Source organism: Hemicordylus capensis, chromosome 7 (assembly GCF_027244095.1).
Source record: "Hemicordylus capensis ecotype Gifberg chromosome 7, rHemCap1.1.pri, whole genome shotgun sequence".
NCBI classification, from domain to species: domain Eukaryota; kingdom Metazoa; phylum Chordata; class Lepidosauria; order Squamata; family Cordylidae; genus Hemicordylus; species Hemicordylus capensis.
This window is the reverse complement of record NC_069663.1, coordinates 19441207-19458143: the sequence shown is the minus strand read 5'-3', so window position 1 is coordinate 19458143 and position 16937 is coordinate 19441207. Positions and strand designations below refer to the sequence as shown.

The 16937-nt window shown below is 46.2% G+C and overlaps 2 protein-coding genes across 6 annotated transcripts in view; one reads left to right on the top strand and one right to left on the bottom strand.

Annotated features, from left to right (window-relative positions):
* The window catches only part of LOC128332814 (IgGFc-binding protein-like), a 28694-nt gene extending 24893 nt beyond the window's left edge, over positions 1–3801 (top strand). The window contains exon 14 of the mRNA XM_053267575.1: positions 3275–3801. The gene's annotated coding sequence lies outside the window, so the exon portion shown is untranslated. The remainder of the gene's footprint in view (positions 1–3274) is intronic.
* Positions 3802–5067: 1266 nt separating this feature from the next.
* LOC128333117 (IgGFc-binding protein-like) overlaps positions 5068–16937 on the bottom strand; it is a 94129-nt gene continuing 82259 nt past the window's right edge. For all 5 annotated transcript variants that reach the window (XM_053268209.1, XM_053268207.1, XM_053268206.1 and 2 more), the window contains 8 exons: positions 15822–16417; positions 14028–14592; positions 11573–12165; positions 10211–10781; positions 8801–9000; positions 7022–7402; positions 5823–6109; positions 5068–5264 (listed from right to left, as the gene is read on the bottom strand). In XM_053268209.1, the coding sequence (XP_053124184.1) occupies positions 5255–5264; positions 5823–6109; positions 7022–7402; positions 8801–9000; positions 10211–10781; positions 11573–12165; positions 14028–14592; positions 15822–16417 (3203 nt within the window). In that variant the 3' untranslated portion in view covers positions 5068–5254. The remainder of the gene's footprint in view (positions 5265–5822; positions 6110–7021; positions 7403–8800; positions 9001–10210; positions 10782–11572; positions 12166–14027; positions 14593–15821; positions 16418–16937) is intronic.

Below are 16937 nucleotides of genomic sequence, written 5' to 3'. Positions count from 1 at the left end.
AGCTCTTTACAAAGATATAAACAATCAAACAAACAAACAAGACTCCCTGTCCCCAAAGGGCTCACAATCTAAAAAAGAAACATAAAATAGACAGCAGCAACAGCCACTGGAGGGTTGCTATGCTGGGGGTGGAAAGGGCCAGTTGCTCTCCCCCTGCTAAATAAAGAGAATCACCACTTTAAAAAGATGCCCCTTTGCTCAGTTAGCAAGGGTAAATAGATTCTACAAGAATGGATGAGAAAGCAGAGTGAGATTTAGGAAGACAGGATGTAGGTGTTTCCCAATTCCTCTTGAAGATACACATACATATCATATACAGAAAATACTATGTCGCATGCATTTTCTATGAATAATTCATAAGTAGAGTACTAGAGTCTTGCAAGATCCATATGAACTTTAAAGTCATAATTATGTTGCCAGTGTATATTCCCATGATACACAGAAATTGACCAAATGCTTCAGAATAGAAATTCTAAATTACAAAAGGTCTGCATAAATTCCAGAGGCTTACACTGTACTCCAAAGCAAATTTACTCAGAGGTCAGTCCCAGTGAAATCAACTAGACTTCCTCCCAATAGGAGAGGAATAGGACTGCAACCTTATTTGGAGGTGAAGGCCCTATAGGTTGTCACCTGGCTAGAAATTGAGAGACTCATCCAGAATTTTAACTTTTGGGCTTAAGCTGGAAAACTTTCCATTTTTACCTTTACCACGCACACATGTGCTGCTAGAAAGCATGCACACACACTAAAGCATCTCCTGAGCAGTTGCCATGCACACATTAGCCTATTGATACCTAGAGAGTATCTTTCACCACTCCTTCCTCATAATCCCAGATAAGCATGAGCCTTTACCAGACAAAAATTCAGAAGACGTGGTTCTTGTACAACTGCTTTGTTTACAGTTTTACAGCTCTTGGTTCTGCTCTGCATGTAGCCAACTTGTAGGGCTTCTAGGATTCTAAACTCCATGTGGGAGTGGTAGGCATTCTGTACCTGCTCAGAGACACAGTGTCCTTAGGCACATATTTCAACAGACCACTCTGGTATGTTCACAGGCACTTGACTGGAGGTGCCAGAATTTGTGGAATCAAACTTTGACAAACCTAACCTATTGTGTGTAAAGAACGATAACTCTTGAACACTTCCAAGCTGTTCTGACCTCTCTGGGTCAGAGTATTTCTTTCTGGGGCAAACTTTTCAGGGAAGGTTTTCTGTACCAAGCATGCTCCACAGCCATAATAGACTTTAGCAAGGAAACAATTAAGCACACACTAAACCTTCTTTAAAAACAAAACAAAAAAACAAAAACCCCTCTAAATCTAAGATGAGCTGCACTTGCAGGGGGTGTGGTGGTGCTGTTTGAGAAAGAGACGGAAAGAAAAATACATTGTGACTAGAAAATAGCCTTTAATGAAAACCCATTTTAGAGTCACTCATTGTGAGATCAAGGAAAGGAAAGCTATTGCCTTCCTACTAGCAAAACTCCATTGTCCCCTGAAAAATTGCTCCCCGCCTGTCTCAAGTGATGAGCATTCTGCCCTAATTTCATGCCCAAACAGAGCCTGCTTTGCCTCATGATCTCCTTTTAAAGACTTCCAGGCTGGAAGTTGCTTCACTTCCTGGTTCCAGCCAGGTGTACCTGTTCTCCTGATTATTAGCTTCATTCCCATCTTATCATCTGACAAGCAAAGTGGTCCCCTGAGGAACTGCAAGCAACTACTTTCCCTGATATTGTTTTCTCTTGTGATCTCATGGCGCCTTTCCCTTTAAATGACTTGCCTGCAATCTTTTGCATGCTTTCCTGGGAGTTAGCCCCACTGAACTTAATGAGACTTATTTCAGGATAAGCATGCATTTATTCTCTGGCTGAGAGTGCCAATTCCTCCCTATCTTGAGGCTTGACTTCAGCCTCCTGACCTCCTAATCTTTCAGCAAGAAACTGCAAATGGGAAACGTCTATCTCATGTGTCAATAATATGTTTTCTAAATTCCATAACTGTCACCTCATTCCATAACTGTCACTGCAGCTACTGTACCTTGCCTATAATGTTAGAGCTGCAAATAAGTTTGCTCAGGTGTTCCCAGGTGTGGACGTGAGGTAGTATGTGAGGTGGTTACCATTAGAGCCATCCCTTCCTGCATCACTACCCACATAATTAACCCCACCTATACAGATCATGCACAGCAATCTGCCCGCTATGCTGTTCCCAATATACCAGTCCCGCTGCCGTACCTGCGGGGTGGGGGGCAGTTTTGTGCTCCCGGCAACATAGACAGACACAGGTCATCTTGCCTTCCCTGTCATGTGATTTGGGCCAGCCAATTAAGATGATGTCTGACCTCCTCCCACATGTGATGTAAGCTGGTCAGTGAGGAGCAGGTAAGTGCCTGTATAAACAGCAGGCTTTAGTAATGTCTGTCAGTTGCTGTTCGGCAAGGCACCTGCCCATCCCAATCTCAGTGAGGGTTATCTAGTTGCTATTGGGCCAAGTAGGAATTTGTTGTGTTGTACTTGTTTGGCCCTTGGTGCAGCCATGTTTTGCCCACTTCTCACTGAGTTTGATGATCGGGGTTTCACTGGATTTAGGATCTCTGGTCACTTGGCAGGACAGTGTGGCTTTGGGGTAGGTTATTTTGGTAATAGTGTTGGGCTGGAGGTCCGTTTAAGGTGGGAAGGGACAGAGGAACAGCCACTCTGGGTTTTGCAGCCCACTGGCTGGGATCTACCCCAACTCGGAGGATGGCTTAGTTTTACCGTTCAGAGTTTTGTGGCCTGGGTGGGGATGGGTCAGGCAGTCCTCCCGTCAGAGGAGTTAGGCCCCCACAGTAAGATGATGCCAGAACTTGGTGCCTGGCTGAATCGGCACCTGGCTCTTCGTCCTGCTGTGGTGCAGATCTCCTTATGAGGTTGATCCACATGGGTGGAGTATCTGCACTCTGATTAGTTTAAGTTCCCCATTGCAGCTTCTGTGTTGTAGTACCAATAAGATGGCCCTAGTTTTCTCCAAATTTGCATGTCCTGTCTTTATAGGGGCCTGGGGGGTGCAATTGTGCCTTCCCTGTGCATCCAAGAGCAGTAGAAAAAGTGGTCTGACAAGGTATAGCTTCTCTCACAGACAATTTGTGGGCAAACAATCTGGGAAGGGCTCTATGTCATCTGGCCAACCAGCAACATAGCCTGTAGGAATTACCAGTCAAGGTGGAATAAATCACTGTCTGCAAATTCTCCTACTGGCTCAAGTGTAACACACCCTTGTAATGTTTTTTCCAGCTATATCTCATAGGCTGAGACAGTCTGGAATCATACACTGGACCTCACAAGATGCTGCAGATGGTAAAACCTTCATCCACATGGGAGAGCGTCAAAATGCACTGCCATGTCAAATATGGAATCTGTGTCAAATTAATAGAGGGTAGGTCTATCAGCGGCAATTAACTATAACATCTCTGTTCAAAGGCACTGTACCTCTGAGTACAGCTGTTGAGGACTTACCATTGGAGATTACTATCACCTTCATCAGCTTGTAAGCAGTGGCAGGCCACTGTGAAAGTCAGTGTGCTCGACTAGATGGACTTTTCGTCTCATCCAGCCAAGCTATTCTGATGTCCTTTATGTTCAACCTGTCCAAATGGCATATGAACTTCTGTAGGAATTCAGCATCCATACTCTTTGGTGGCTTGTGAATTGCAGCATATTCATAATTTTCCCCTCTAAACATGTATAAGCAATTGCACTTTAACACCTCATTGTTAAAGCCAACAGGTTTGTCTATGAAGAATTAAATCCTGACAACCCTCTATAGTTGTGTGTAAATTCATTTTCTTACACATACAAAATCATGAGTATAAAATGTGAAAATTGTGTCTCATGCATGCACAATTTCATCTAGCATAGATTAAAGTTTCTTTGGATTTGGGCATTTTTCACAACTTATGGACACATTTTCAGAACTAACTTATACCCTACTAGATGAGCAAAGAGGTACCTTTAAAAGTAGTAATTATCTTATATTTAGCAGGGGGGAATAACTGTCCCTTTCAGTGTCCCCTCTAACAGAGATTCCCAGATGTTGTTGACTACAACTCCCAGAATCCCCACACAAAAGTCACTGAAGCTGGGGATTCTGGGAGTTGTAGTCAACAACATCTGGGAATCCCTGTTAGAGGCAACACTGGTCCCTATTCAATCCAGCATACATTCTCTACCATGGCTGGTGTTTGATTTTCAGGGATTCCACCCCCATTCCAGTGTGTTCTGGCTTTCACCCAGACCCATGTTTGAGTGCTTAGGGCTCTTATCAAGTTCAAATTTCTTCCCAGTAATTAGTGCCTAAAGAACCACCACTTAGGGAGAGAGCACTTAACCATCTGCTATCCATTACTGAGCTGTGTGTTGTAAGAATGACTGACTGAAAGGAAATCCTGTTTCCCCAGAGGTCTTTTTTGAGGATTTAGAAATTCACTGAGTGTGATATGCCCCACCTTTCTGTAATGTGTGGTTTGAAAAAAAGAAGACTCTTCTAAGCTATTAGATCATTATTCATAAATAATCTAGAAGTAGGGGTAAGCAGCGAGGTGGCCAAATTTGCAGATGATACCAAACTCTTTCGGATAGTGAAATACAAAATGGATTGTGAAGAGCTCCAAAACAAAATGGCAAATGTGGTTCAATGTTGGCAAGTGTAAAGTGATGCACATTGGGTCGAATAACCCCAACTTCAAGTACACGTTGATGGGACCTGAGCTGTTGGTGACTGACCAGGAGAGAGATCTTGGGGTTGTGTTGGACAGCTCGTTGAAAGTGTCGACTCAATGTGCAGCAGCTGTGAAAAAGGCCAATTCCATGCTAGGGAACATTCGGAAGGGGATCCAGCAGGGCTGTTCTTATTTTATTTATTTATTTTTACATTTTATATCCCGCTCTTCCTCCAAAGAGCCCAGAGTGGTGTACTACATACTTAAGTTTCTCCTCCTTATGTTCTAATGTAAGCTGCAGAATTACACCAGTCCAGCCTCCAGGCTGAGAACCTGCAAAGACTTGTAACATAGAGTTGGAAATACTGATTTCTCTAGAGACAAATCTACAGGTGACTTTATTGACATTTACCATGTGCTTGTATTTTACAGCATCCTTTGTTTTTGACAGCAGCCTGTTGAAACATGATAGTTGATAATGTCCCGAGGCAATATTGTGGTAATATCATGATCACTGATGTCGCTTGCAGGTGGTGTTCTTTGTGGCCCCTTTGGGCTACTTATCACTAGGAAAGAGAAATAAGGATTAATTGGTCTCTATGATCCAGAATTTCAACCAATCTAGTAGCACCCAGAAGGCAGAGCGTCGGAGACAAACTATGTGTAATGTGGATTGTGTGGAATCCCCACAACTCTTCTTTGGTTTGGGGTGTTTTCCCCCACCTCAAATATCTGAGTGGGTTGCAGTCTCCAATGGGAGACCTGCATGCAAGGGGTGGGAATCTTAACCCTTTCCTCTCTGCTGGTTTTCTTCCTACAAATCATTCCTCCCAAACTACATTTAGCCCATGAGGCAAAAGATATAAAAATCCATATTCCCCCACCACTATGATTACTATTTAGCCCTGGAGGAAAGCTTTAATTGGCTTTTTAAAAATGGCAGCTACCTCCCTGGGGCAAACAGCAGCCACTGTCAGCGGGGGGGGAGTTTAGATCTGAACAGTGGCCGGCAGCAAGGGTGAAAGAGAGAGGTGGTAGCAGGTGGCTGGGAGACCATAGGGTGGCGCCATGAGGGTGGGGGCTGAGGCGCAAGGAATAATCAGAATCACCCCCAAGCTACTCACCAGCCGATAAAGTCTCTGGCCTTCCAGGCATCGATAACCTCAGCAATGTTCCCCACAACCTTCCCGTTGGGTAGTATCAGGTCATCAGAGCTATCCCCATTGAAATTTCCACAGGCTGCACACAGCTTGCCTTCCAGGCTGTCCTTGACCTTCACCGTCACTTCCCCTTGGAGGCCAAAGAGAACCTGAAGTGTGATCCCATGGCTGATGGTAACAACATCTTGGGACAGGGTCACAGACACCGCTTCAGAAATCGTTGCTGGGAGTTTCGTGGGCTGCCCATTCACCTGGAACACACAGGCAAGGAGAGAGAGAGGGAGAGAGAACACATGCAACATGTCAAGATCACTGAACTAATTTGGGATGGGGATGGAGTTCCATGGTAGAGCGTCTGCTTTGCATGCAGAAGGCCCTAGGGTCAATCCCTAGCAGCATCTCAAGTAGGGTTGGGAAAGACTCTTGACAGAAAACCTGGAGATCTGCTGCCAGTCAGTGCAGGTAATACTGAGCTAGATGGACCAATGGTCTGACTCCGTATAAGGCAGCTTCCTATGTTTCTACATTCCCAATCGGTATTATCCCTTAACAGCCTTTAACCAGCCTCTTGCACTCACAATCAAGGTGGGTTTCCCCACCATTTCTATTCATGATCACAGATTCTAATCCACATTACCATTTGTGAGGACAGAAGCTAGCATAAGCGGTAGATATTTTGGCCTTGCAGATAAGACACTGGAGTATTGGGGTAATAGTAGAATATCCCATGGCTGATTGTAACAAGCTCCTGGAACAGACCGATGCCATCATTATGTCAGGGCAAAGGAACGGGGAACAGAGTTCTGTTTCTACTCCTGTTTGGCCTTTGCAAATATTTCCCCTTCCTTTGGGTTACATGCTCATTCTCAACTGAGATAGTACACACAGGATGACGTCTGCTGTGGGATGAGTCTGCTTTCACACAACCCCCAGGAAACCTTGGTCAAGCCATAACTAATCCAAGCTGAACTCCCACGACTCATTCTGGAAGGCGTTCTGTCAGCCACAGAATTGTGGTTGGTCTTGGCCTGCTCAGCTCAGCAAAAAGCTATACAATGAATGTCTTTCTCTGGTCCCCTCTGGTTCTTTCACAAACTCTGCTCCCACCTGCAAAGCCTTTGTGCCCCCCACAGAACAGGTTGTGCCAAGCCGGGTCTCCTTACCCAAATCTCCTGGTTCTTGTTGATGGCAATAAAGGCCTCTCGGAAGAAAACAAAGATGGCGGCACCAGCCAGCACTTCACCATCACTACATTCCCCCATGTTGACTATCAGGCGGAACCATGTACGGGCCATGCTGTCACAGAGAGAAGCCACTTCATAGGCGCCACTGTAGAGTACTTCTCCTGAGGCCCCATCAAAGGTGGTGAGCTGGGCTCCTAAGGAGAGAGTGCATTGGCCTTCCTGCCTCACGCAGCCACGCCTGCCATTCCTGAGGGCACAGGCCTCCCCTTTCTTGCAGCTCATTTCCTCACAGATGAGGTGGCCTGAGGCATGGCAGGTGCACTTCTCAGAGCAGTCCTTGGAGACAAGGCTTTCTTCAGCCTAAGAGGATGAAACCATTCCCAGACAAATACATTCATTAATTCCACTGGTCTGGAAATGAAGATTTTGGGGGTTTATTTTAAGTGTTATTCAGATGAAAACAAAGATTTTAACCCACAAGAAAACGTCAACATATCAAACTTGGGGTTGATTTAGTTGTTGTTTTAAATACATTTTCAAATACATTTAATTATTTCATTAAATAATTTCAAGATGTTGCTTTCCTGGAATGCCTAGCTGAACCCAACATTTGCAATTAAATATCTAGAAATTACATTTTTATCTCCTAGAAAAATATCCAAGCACCCCGCCCAACTGACCAGACAAGTAGCTTCCCATGACCCTGAAGGGAATAGTTTCTTCAGTGACATATATTCAGGTGACACAGGCACTCACAGGATCAGAGCAAATAGCCAAAATTTGCTCCTGACTGGGCTTTTCCCATACATCAGGCTTTACTGAAGAATTAGAGGGGTGAAATACTGAGAGTTACATGGCATATCATTTCTAATTCATTTCAAATTTGAACCTGGTCCGAAAATTTGATTCGAATCTGAATAGAATTTGAGTCAATTTGACCCTGCTTAGGCCCCCCTTTTTTTAGCTAATAAAGGGTCCTGGATGGTTTTTGAAAAGGTGCCAAATAGCTCTCGAATTGAATTTGAATCAAATTTTGAACGTTTGATTCGAAGCCAAATCAAATTGCCCTTTTAAGAGGTGATTTGATTTGAATTTGAATTACCCAGATTTGAGCTGAATTGTTTCAAATTTGAATCAATTTGCACATTGCTGATACTGGGTAGCCCAAATTACATTGATCACCTGTCTCCAGGTGCAACATGTGCCATGACAGATGGACACTGTACCCAGGGGAAGGCAGGGGCGTGGCTACAGAGCGGATCAATGCCAGAGGCAATGGCTACCTGTCACACTCCTATTTACCCTGTACCTGGCTACATTGTGCCCAGTTTGAATAACATCCAAATAGAGCTTAGACTTGAAGCAGAATGAAGTGGCAAGAAGCTTGAGGAAGTAGACTGCTCTGTACCACTTCAGGCTACCAGTGGGGGGATGACATTTTTATGGGGGTGTGGGGGAGGGAGATCCCTATCTGCAAATAGAAAACAAACAGCTGGGAGGGCTAAACTAGAACATTTCTTCCTTGTGTTCTTCTGGCAGGCAGTGTTGAATTTGAAGGAGCATGCAAAAACAACATTCTCCCCACAATCTGAAATGGTACACTCCACTCTTATCCCCTAAGGATCTGACCAACTCATTTCATTTGTACCTCCTGCTGCATAGAGAGAGCAGGCCAGTGCATTGAGCACTGCGCCATTCTCTCCCCATCATTGTTATAGTCCATGAAATTCAAAAGTGAACTGTTCTCCTGGCACCCACCTTGATGTAGTGCCCATCATGAACACAGCCACACCTGTCCATGGACACACATGTTTCTCCATCAGACACATAGCCGGCTTTGCACTGGCAGCCTTCAAAGCATTTCTGAGTGCAGAAGGTGGGAGCAGACAGGCCAGCACACGTATGATCACAGGACCTTGTACACAGCTGATAGTGGCTGTTGGTTGGGCAGGAAAGGGCTGGGGGCAGAAAGGAAATGCAGGGTTAACACTGTCAGCAAGAGCTCCCTTGATTCTCATTCTGGCAGGGCTAAGAAGGGATAGCTCAATTGCACAGGTGGCCATCATGTTGCTGTTTATTAGCCACTCTTCCTAGGAAGCTCTCAGAACAGCATACACTATGACACAGTGAAGCTGTCCACATAAGTGAAAACTGGGTAAGACAAGTGTCCTGCCCAGGTTTGGGAGCTGTGTGCGCTCCCAGTTTTTGGTTGTGACGTGAGAAACATGTTGAACGTCAAAGAGCAGTCAGAGTGGCAAACAAAAAATTCAGCTTGCAGCCACATGGCCTGAGCCATTTTGGAAGGGTGGTATAAACATTGAATGAAGGAATGAATGAATGAATGAATGAATGAAAAGCCTAATTGACAGGCACTGGATTGGGCCAACCCCGAGAGTGGTAGTTGTCATGCTGCTTCTTGCTATGTCTGCCTAACTGACCTCTCCAAGGGTATAATTAGGAACAAGGGGAGGGGAGGGGAGAGGAGAGGAGAAGTAGCCTTCACTCACGTTGTCCTCTCCCTTTGGGCGGTAGAGCAGGTTGGGCCCAGAGGAAGGGGGCAATCAAATGGACAATGACGGCAGTGTTAAGGAGGAGGTGGGTCAGCTCAGGGAGAGGGGCCAAGTGGGGCATCTTGTCTAAGCCCCCCCACCACGCCCTTCCAACCTAGAGCCAACTGTCTATACTGCAATATGCTAAGGGTGGTGGAGGTGGTGGTTCTGAAGCCACTGGCTGCCATTGACTGAGCTGCCCTAATGATGTCAGAGAAGGGTAGGGCAGGCAGGAGAGCCCACTCCCTGGCTGAGTGGCTCAGCTCCAAGCGTGAGGCAGAGCAGACGGGCCTAAGAAAGAAGGAGTGGAAGAATAATGTGGCTTGGGAAGAAAGAGCCAAGGGCTCAAGCAAAGCAGGGAAAGATGGAAAGGTCTTAGAAAATAAGGTGTGGGGCTCATGAGACAAAGGAGTGGTCCAGAGGAATATGGGGGACAGGGGGAAACTAGAAGCATGGGAAGAGAAGGAAAGCTGGGAGAGAACAGGCAGAGAGTGGAGGTGTGCATGGCCAGTAGCTGCAGAAAGAATCACAAGTAGTTTGGAAATAGCAAAGAAATATCTGACAGCAGGCCTCTAACAGATAAAGATGACAGCAGAAGCAGATCCATGTTACAACTCACGACAGAGGGAGGCTGTTCTCCACGGCTTGACACTTCCTCCAGCAGCTTGGCACGCAGTCATGTAGGCCTGAAGGCTCTGGCAGAGGATATCTTTCACCCCACTGGCACCACACATGGCATACAGGCAGCGATCAAAATACTCATTAGGTTTCACCAGGGAGTGGCAGTCACTGAATGGACCGGTCTTGGCTTGGATCAGCCCACAGGAGTTCTCAGCCTGGTATGGCCTTGTCTTGCTGGAGTCACAGACGGGGCAATTCTGCCTGCAGCCATCTGAACAGCCAGATTGATCAGCAGACACTTTCCAAGATACTCCAAATTCTGTTGTATTTGGGGTGCTCCTCTCATCAGGCAGTTGGAATTCATCTCTTCTGTCACCATTGAAGTTGCCACACAGGCCACACATGTGTCCCTGGTATGTGCTGGGGACGTACACCAGGACATAGTAGGAGGAATCATAGAGGACCCTGAGACCAAAACTGGTCTGGACCACAATATTCTCCCCTTCATGATTTACCCAAATTTTTCTCCTCTCTATCTCCAAAGGCAGTGTATAGGCTTCTCCATCCACCTATGCCGACAGAAGAGAAAAATCCAGGGGCCACAATTAGAATCAAGTCGGACATAGTCCCTATTCATATGTTATATTCAACAAACATAAAATCTGTATGCACAAACAGTTATTCACATATCATGCCCAATGCCCATACAGCAGAAAACTTCCCATCTGTTAGGGATGTGCACGAATCGTGATTCGAAGGGCGATACGTAACACATCCCCTGCACCTTTAAAATGGAAGAGAGCAGGTGCATAATTGCTCCCCTGCTGCTCACTGCCACTTCCTGAATCAGTGGCACTCATCCCAGCTGTCTTGCTGCACTGGCGGCATTTCCCCCCAGCTGGCATCACGTGGGACCAGCTGGGGGAGAACGCCGCTGGTGCACCAAGATAGCTGGGAGGAGCGTCACCAATCCCTGCAGGGAAGCAGATATGCACCTGCTCTCCTCCTTTTTAACGGTGCAGCAGATGTGTTGAGAATTGCCCTTCGAATCGTGATTCATGCACACCCCTACTATCTGTACCCTGCATTTCGATTCTAAACATCGCTTTTGGTTAAATGCGGGTTCACACAAACAGCTCTGCTGGGCTCACTAATAAACTTTTAACCAGGATCCCCATAACTGTGTGAACCCAGGCAGAGTAAGCAGAAGTCCTACTGGGTGTATAACTCAGCTCATCCAGAGTTTCCTTAAGTGCATCGGAGATTTTTGCATTACAGAGGGATTATCTGTACATGGACAGGAAATAATGGAGGAGGTATCCCAGGGCTTTCACAGTGAATGTCTGAAAAAGAGACCTACCAGAATCTTCCAGTTCATTCCTCTTACAAGGCTGAGGATGTAACCATGGACAGTGATGACTACCATCTTTGGCACAACTTTGCCATCACCCATGCTCTCGTTTTCGATCACCACAGAAAACTGGACGAGCTCAGAATCTCTGTTGCAGACTTTGGCCAAGGTGTAAGTGCAGGAACCCGGGAAGCTGAAAGTCTGCCCATCAAAAGTGAGGTAGTGACTTCCTCCAGCGACACTACATTTGCCACAGCCATGCGGGTGGCAGCCTTGAATGCCGTTCTTCACCCTGCATTCCTCATGGGCCCCACAGGAGACCTTCTGGCACTCCACAGCCCCATTGTCTATGCAGTGGCACCTTTCCTGGCAGGAGGCACTGGGGAAGAAGTCATCTCCCTTCTTATAGTACCTATCCTGGTAGACACAGCCACACTCCCCAATGGGGACGCACTGATCTCCACTCAGGACAAACCCAGGATCGCAATAGCAGCCTTCTTTGCAAGACATCTCACATCCATTAGGAGCTGAAAGGCCATAGCAGGTGGCAGGGCAGCCGTTTCCACAGAGATCATAGTGGGAATTCTGTGGACAGGAAAGGCCTGAAAGAAAATGTTGAAGAGACCATGAACAGCTGTATAAGGAAAGAGTTTTTGAATCAGTGCACCATGACTTAGGTGATGTGTTGTCACAGAAGGAGGGATGGGACAGTTTCCTATATTCCAGTGTGGAATCAGGACTCCAAGACTGCATTGTGTTCTGATTATCAAGCAAAATCATAGAATTTGAAATCATTTAATTTCAATTTTAACTAGTTTTTTAAAAAGCGATCGGTACCTCTTTTTTGGGGTCACTTTTTGGGGGTCACTTTTTTTTGTAACCAGCATCTACATGAAACCTCTGGGGGAGATCATCAGGAGATTTGGTGCATGGTGGTATCAATATGCTGATGGCACCCAAATCTATTTCTCCATATCCACTTCATCAGATAATAGCATAACTTCCCTAAATACCTTCCTGGAGGTGGTAATGGGCTGGATGAATCATAACACACTGAAATTTAATCCAAATAAAACGGAGGTACTGACTGTGGGGGGTCAGAACTCAAGAGATGGTTTAGACCTGCTTGTTCTGCATGGGGTTACAATCCCCCAGAAAGAACAAGTATCTAGCTTGGGAGTGCTCCTGGATCCAAAACTCTTTCTAGTCTCTCAGGCTGAGGCAATGGACAGGAGTGTTTTTTATCAGCTTCAGCTGATACGTCAGCTACACCCATTTCTGGAGGAAAACAGTTGTACATATGCTGGTAACCTCCAGGCTTTACTGCTGTAATGCACTCTACATTGGGCTGCCTTTGTACGTAGTCTGGAAACTACAGTTGGTGCAGAATGCGGCAGCAGACTGGTCTACAGGATAACCCGAAGAGACCATATAATGTTGATCTTAAAAGAACTGCACTGGCTGCTATGTTTCTGAGCGGAATACAAAGTGCTGGTTATTACCTATAAAGCCCTGAATGGCTTGGGCCCAAGGTATTTAAGAACATACTTCTTTTGTCATGAATCCTTCCACCTATTAAGATCTTCTGGGGAGGTCTGGTTATGACTAGCACTGGCTTGTGTGGTGGCTCTCAGGACCAGGCCTTCTCCATGACTGCCCCAAGGGTCTGGAATGTACTCCCTGTTAAAATAAGAGTTTCTGCATCTCTGACTGTTTTTAAAAAGATCCGTAGGAGGTTCCTGTTTTTTCAGGCTTTTAATTAATTTTAATTGGTTTTATATCATTAAAAAAATTAATCAGAATTTGTTGTATTTTAACTCATGTACACCGCCTAGGGATACACATGTCAGGCAGTATAGACAAACAAACAAACTTTAGGAGTCGTATGCTGGTTCTTAACATGCCATCATGTATCTGTGGCTATTTAAACACTCTATTTGCATCAACAAAGATCTGTTGAAAAGCTTCAGGCATGTGAGTAATGCTTACCAAGTTTAATTTAGCAAAGCTGCTCATGAACACCACCAATTAATAGAATTTTTAAAAATGGCTGTATCAAAATGACTTCATAAGAACAGCCCTGCTGGATCAGGCCCAAGGCCTATCTAGTCCAGCTTCGTGTTTCCCAGAGTGGCCCACCAGATGCCTCTGAGAAGCCCACAGGCAAGAGTTGAAGGCATGCCCTCTCTCTGGCTGTTGCTCCCCTCAACTGGTATTTAGAGGCATCTTGCCTCTGAGGTTGGTTTATAGCCACCAGACTAGTAGCCACCAGGTAGGTCTGTCCTCCATGACTTTGTCTAAGACCCTTTTAAAGCCACCCAAGCTAGTGGCCATCATGACATCCCATCGCAGAGAATTCCATCGATTAATTCACAACAGCAATACCATGACATGCCACTGAGAAAGCTCCTCTGCCACATTCTCCAAGCTCTCCTACCATGATGAAGCAGATTTCGATACGTACTGCAGAAGGAGGCTGTTCTCCACTGTCCAATCTTGATGCCCTCAGCTTGGCAGGCTGTTACATAAGCACTGATGGCACTGCAAAGGGTGTCGTGGTGCCCCTTGTACTGGCAGGTGTCAAAGACACAGTCATCAAAGAAGGGTGTTGGATCAATTGCACCTTGGCATTGTTTGAATGGTCCGTCCTTTCTGATGAGGATCCCACAGTACTGGTCACTCTTGTAGGTTTGTTTCTCTGCCTCTTTGCACACTGGGCAGTCACTAGTGCATCCATTCACACAGTCAGGGATCTCGCCTACCTTCCAGCTCTCTGCAAACTGGGCAGGGTTGGCTGCCTGGCTCCCATCCTTCATGATCAGATCGTCACTGGGGTCCCTGTTGTCATTGCCACAGAGGCCACAAACTGCATTGAGATAGCTGCTAGGAATGGTGACATGAACAAGTCTGTTCCAGCCAAAGGTCACCGTAAGATCAAACTTGGTGGCTACAAGGACATGGGCGCCACTAACGTAGGCCTTTACCTTGTCTTCGTGGTAGAAGGGCAACTCCGCAAATACTCCATCTACCTACAGGGGATGAGGAGAACATTGTCAAGATGTCAAAACAAGGTTGCCAATTCAGATGAGGCAATAAAGGAAAGCAGGCCAGATTAAGAACCCTGCGAAAAAACCTATTGGCTTCACTTCCTGACCATCGTCTCAGATCCTGATTGTTTGGCCCCAAACCAGTCATGATTTGTGGGCAGGCTTGAGTTTAGACATTAAAACAAACCACAGTTGAGCTAAGCACAAGGCCATCATCCAGTGGTAGAGCATCTGCTTTGCTTGCATCAGATCCCAGGTTCAATCCCTGGCATCTCCAGGTAGGGCTGGGAAATACTCTCCTGAAACCCTGGCATGTCGTTGCCAGTCAGTGTAAACAATACTGAACTAGACGATCACTAGACCAGTGACCTGACTCAGTAGGCTTATTCACACAGCCCTAAATAGGGTCAGATGAGAGCCCAGTCAGGATAAGAGAGCCATGCACACTCTCGGTTGGAGATCATATGAGCCTAAAGATCAAGATCAAGGAAGGAAGAGGGGAGAGTGATCATGTGGGAACTGGATAGGGTGGGCACACCCAACCTACATTCTGTCTTCAGCATTTTATCAAGAGTGGATGAAAAGTTGTTCTACCCAATCACTCAATCTTTATTTCAGTCTTTGACCAATATAGCAAAGAACAGATTCAAACAGATACAACTAGATTTGTATAATAAGGTAGGTAAAACTACTAAAATTTAAAACTTATTAGATAAGATTAAATATAACCAAAACTAAAAGAAATAGAAGCAGAATGAGATAAACTATAATAATGATTAGCTAAGTTATTTGCAACAAGGCAGAACTCTCAAGTAACCAACTAATTGACAAGCTCTAGCCGAATTTTATTAGCAATGAGACAAAACTTAGAGATATTGCAGGACCTCACATCATATTGTCCTATCCAGCTCCTGGCTCCCACACAATAACTACTCTCCTCTCCTCCTCCCTTGATGTCTGGGTTCATACAACGGCCGATTGGGGGTGTGCACAGCTCTACTACCTTGGAGTGGGCATGGTCATACCTCTGACCATGTTTAAGGTTGGGTGAACAAGCCTAGTATAAGACAGCTTCTTATGTTCACATGTAAACAAACCAAAGTTCCACATTATGTCTGAACCCAGACAGTGGCTTGCCTGAGACCATTCAGTAAGTCCCAAGCTGGGTTAAGTCATAGCTCATGTCTGTTATACCAGCTCTCCCTCCATACCTGGATTGTGTAAGGATGCTTCTGGCTAATTGTGATGGTTCGGTTGTAGACTTCTAAAGTAACCATGGAAGAGAATGGCATCGTCTTACTGCCTTGGTTGTTTTGGATCTTGATGGTGAATGGAGCGAGCGTGGGATCCCTGGAGCAGAGTCCAACCAGCTGGTAGATGCAAGTTCCTGTGAAATCGTACCTCTTCCCATCAAAGGTGGTGTAGTGATGGTCCCCAGTTGCAGTGCATGTGGTGTAGCCGATGGGATGACAGCCCCGGATCCCGTCGACCGTGGAACATCTTTCACTGGCTTTGCAGCTGGCCGGCTGACATACCACCATGCCCAAGCTGGGGTCACACCTGCAGCGAGAGCCACAGTTCTCATCAGCCCAGAACTCCTCCTCAGGCTTATAGTAGAGGCCGTTGTAGGTGCAGCCACAGCTCCCCACAGGGACACATTTGTCAGCACTGAGCACATAGCCTTCATTGCACTGGCAGGCTTCCACACAGGGCTTATTGCAGTTGGATGGAGCAGTGCGATCCGAGCAGCTGGCTGGGCAGGCATTTCCGCAGGCCTCGTAATGGCTGTTCTCTGGGCACGGCAAAGCTGGGAGGGGACAGAGCAGTGGAGACTTTATAGCATATGAAGAACCGTCCATCATACACCAGTGCTGCTCAGTTAAATATTGGAGCAAGCCAGCATGTCTCCTGGTCTACAGGCCATCAAGTCTCCCATTTACCTGCTAGTGATAGGGACTATCTGAGCTCTACTCCTGGTTACATTTTTTCCCCTTAGAATAGCCTGTGTGCCCATCTGCAACCAGAGTACCAGCAGCTAGGGATGTGCACGGAATCGGTTTGGAGGCCCTTTATGGGCCTCCAAACCAGTTTGAACAGTGGGTGGTTCCACCGGTTTGAAGGTGGGGGATGCTGCTTTAAGGGCTGGGAAGGGTGCACTTACCCCTCCCACCGCTTTCCCCCTACCGGCACTCCGTTTTTGGCAAAGTCCATGGGGCAGCAGCATATCTCCCTGCCGCCCTGTTGTCCCCGTTTACCAGAACTAGCCAGAAGTATCCAATGTGCCTTCGAGCCTCCCCTGCCCAGTTTGGTGCACATCCCTACCAGCA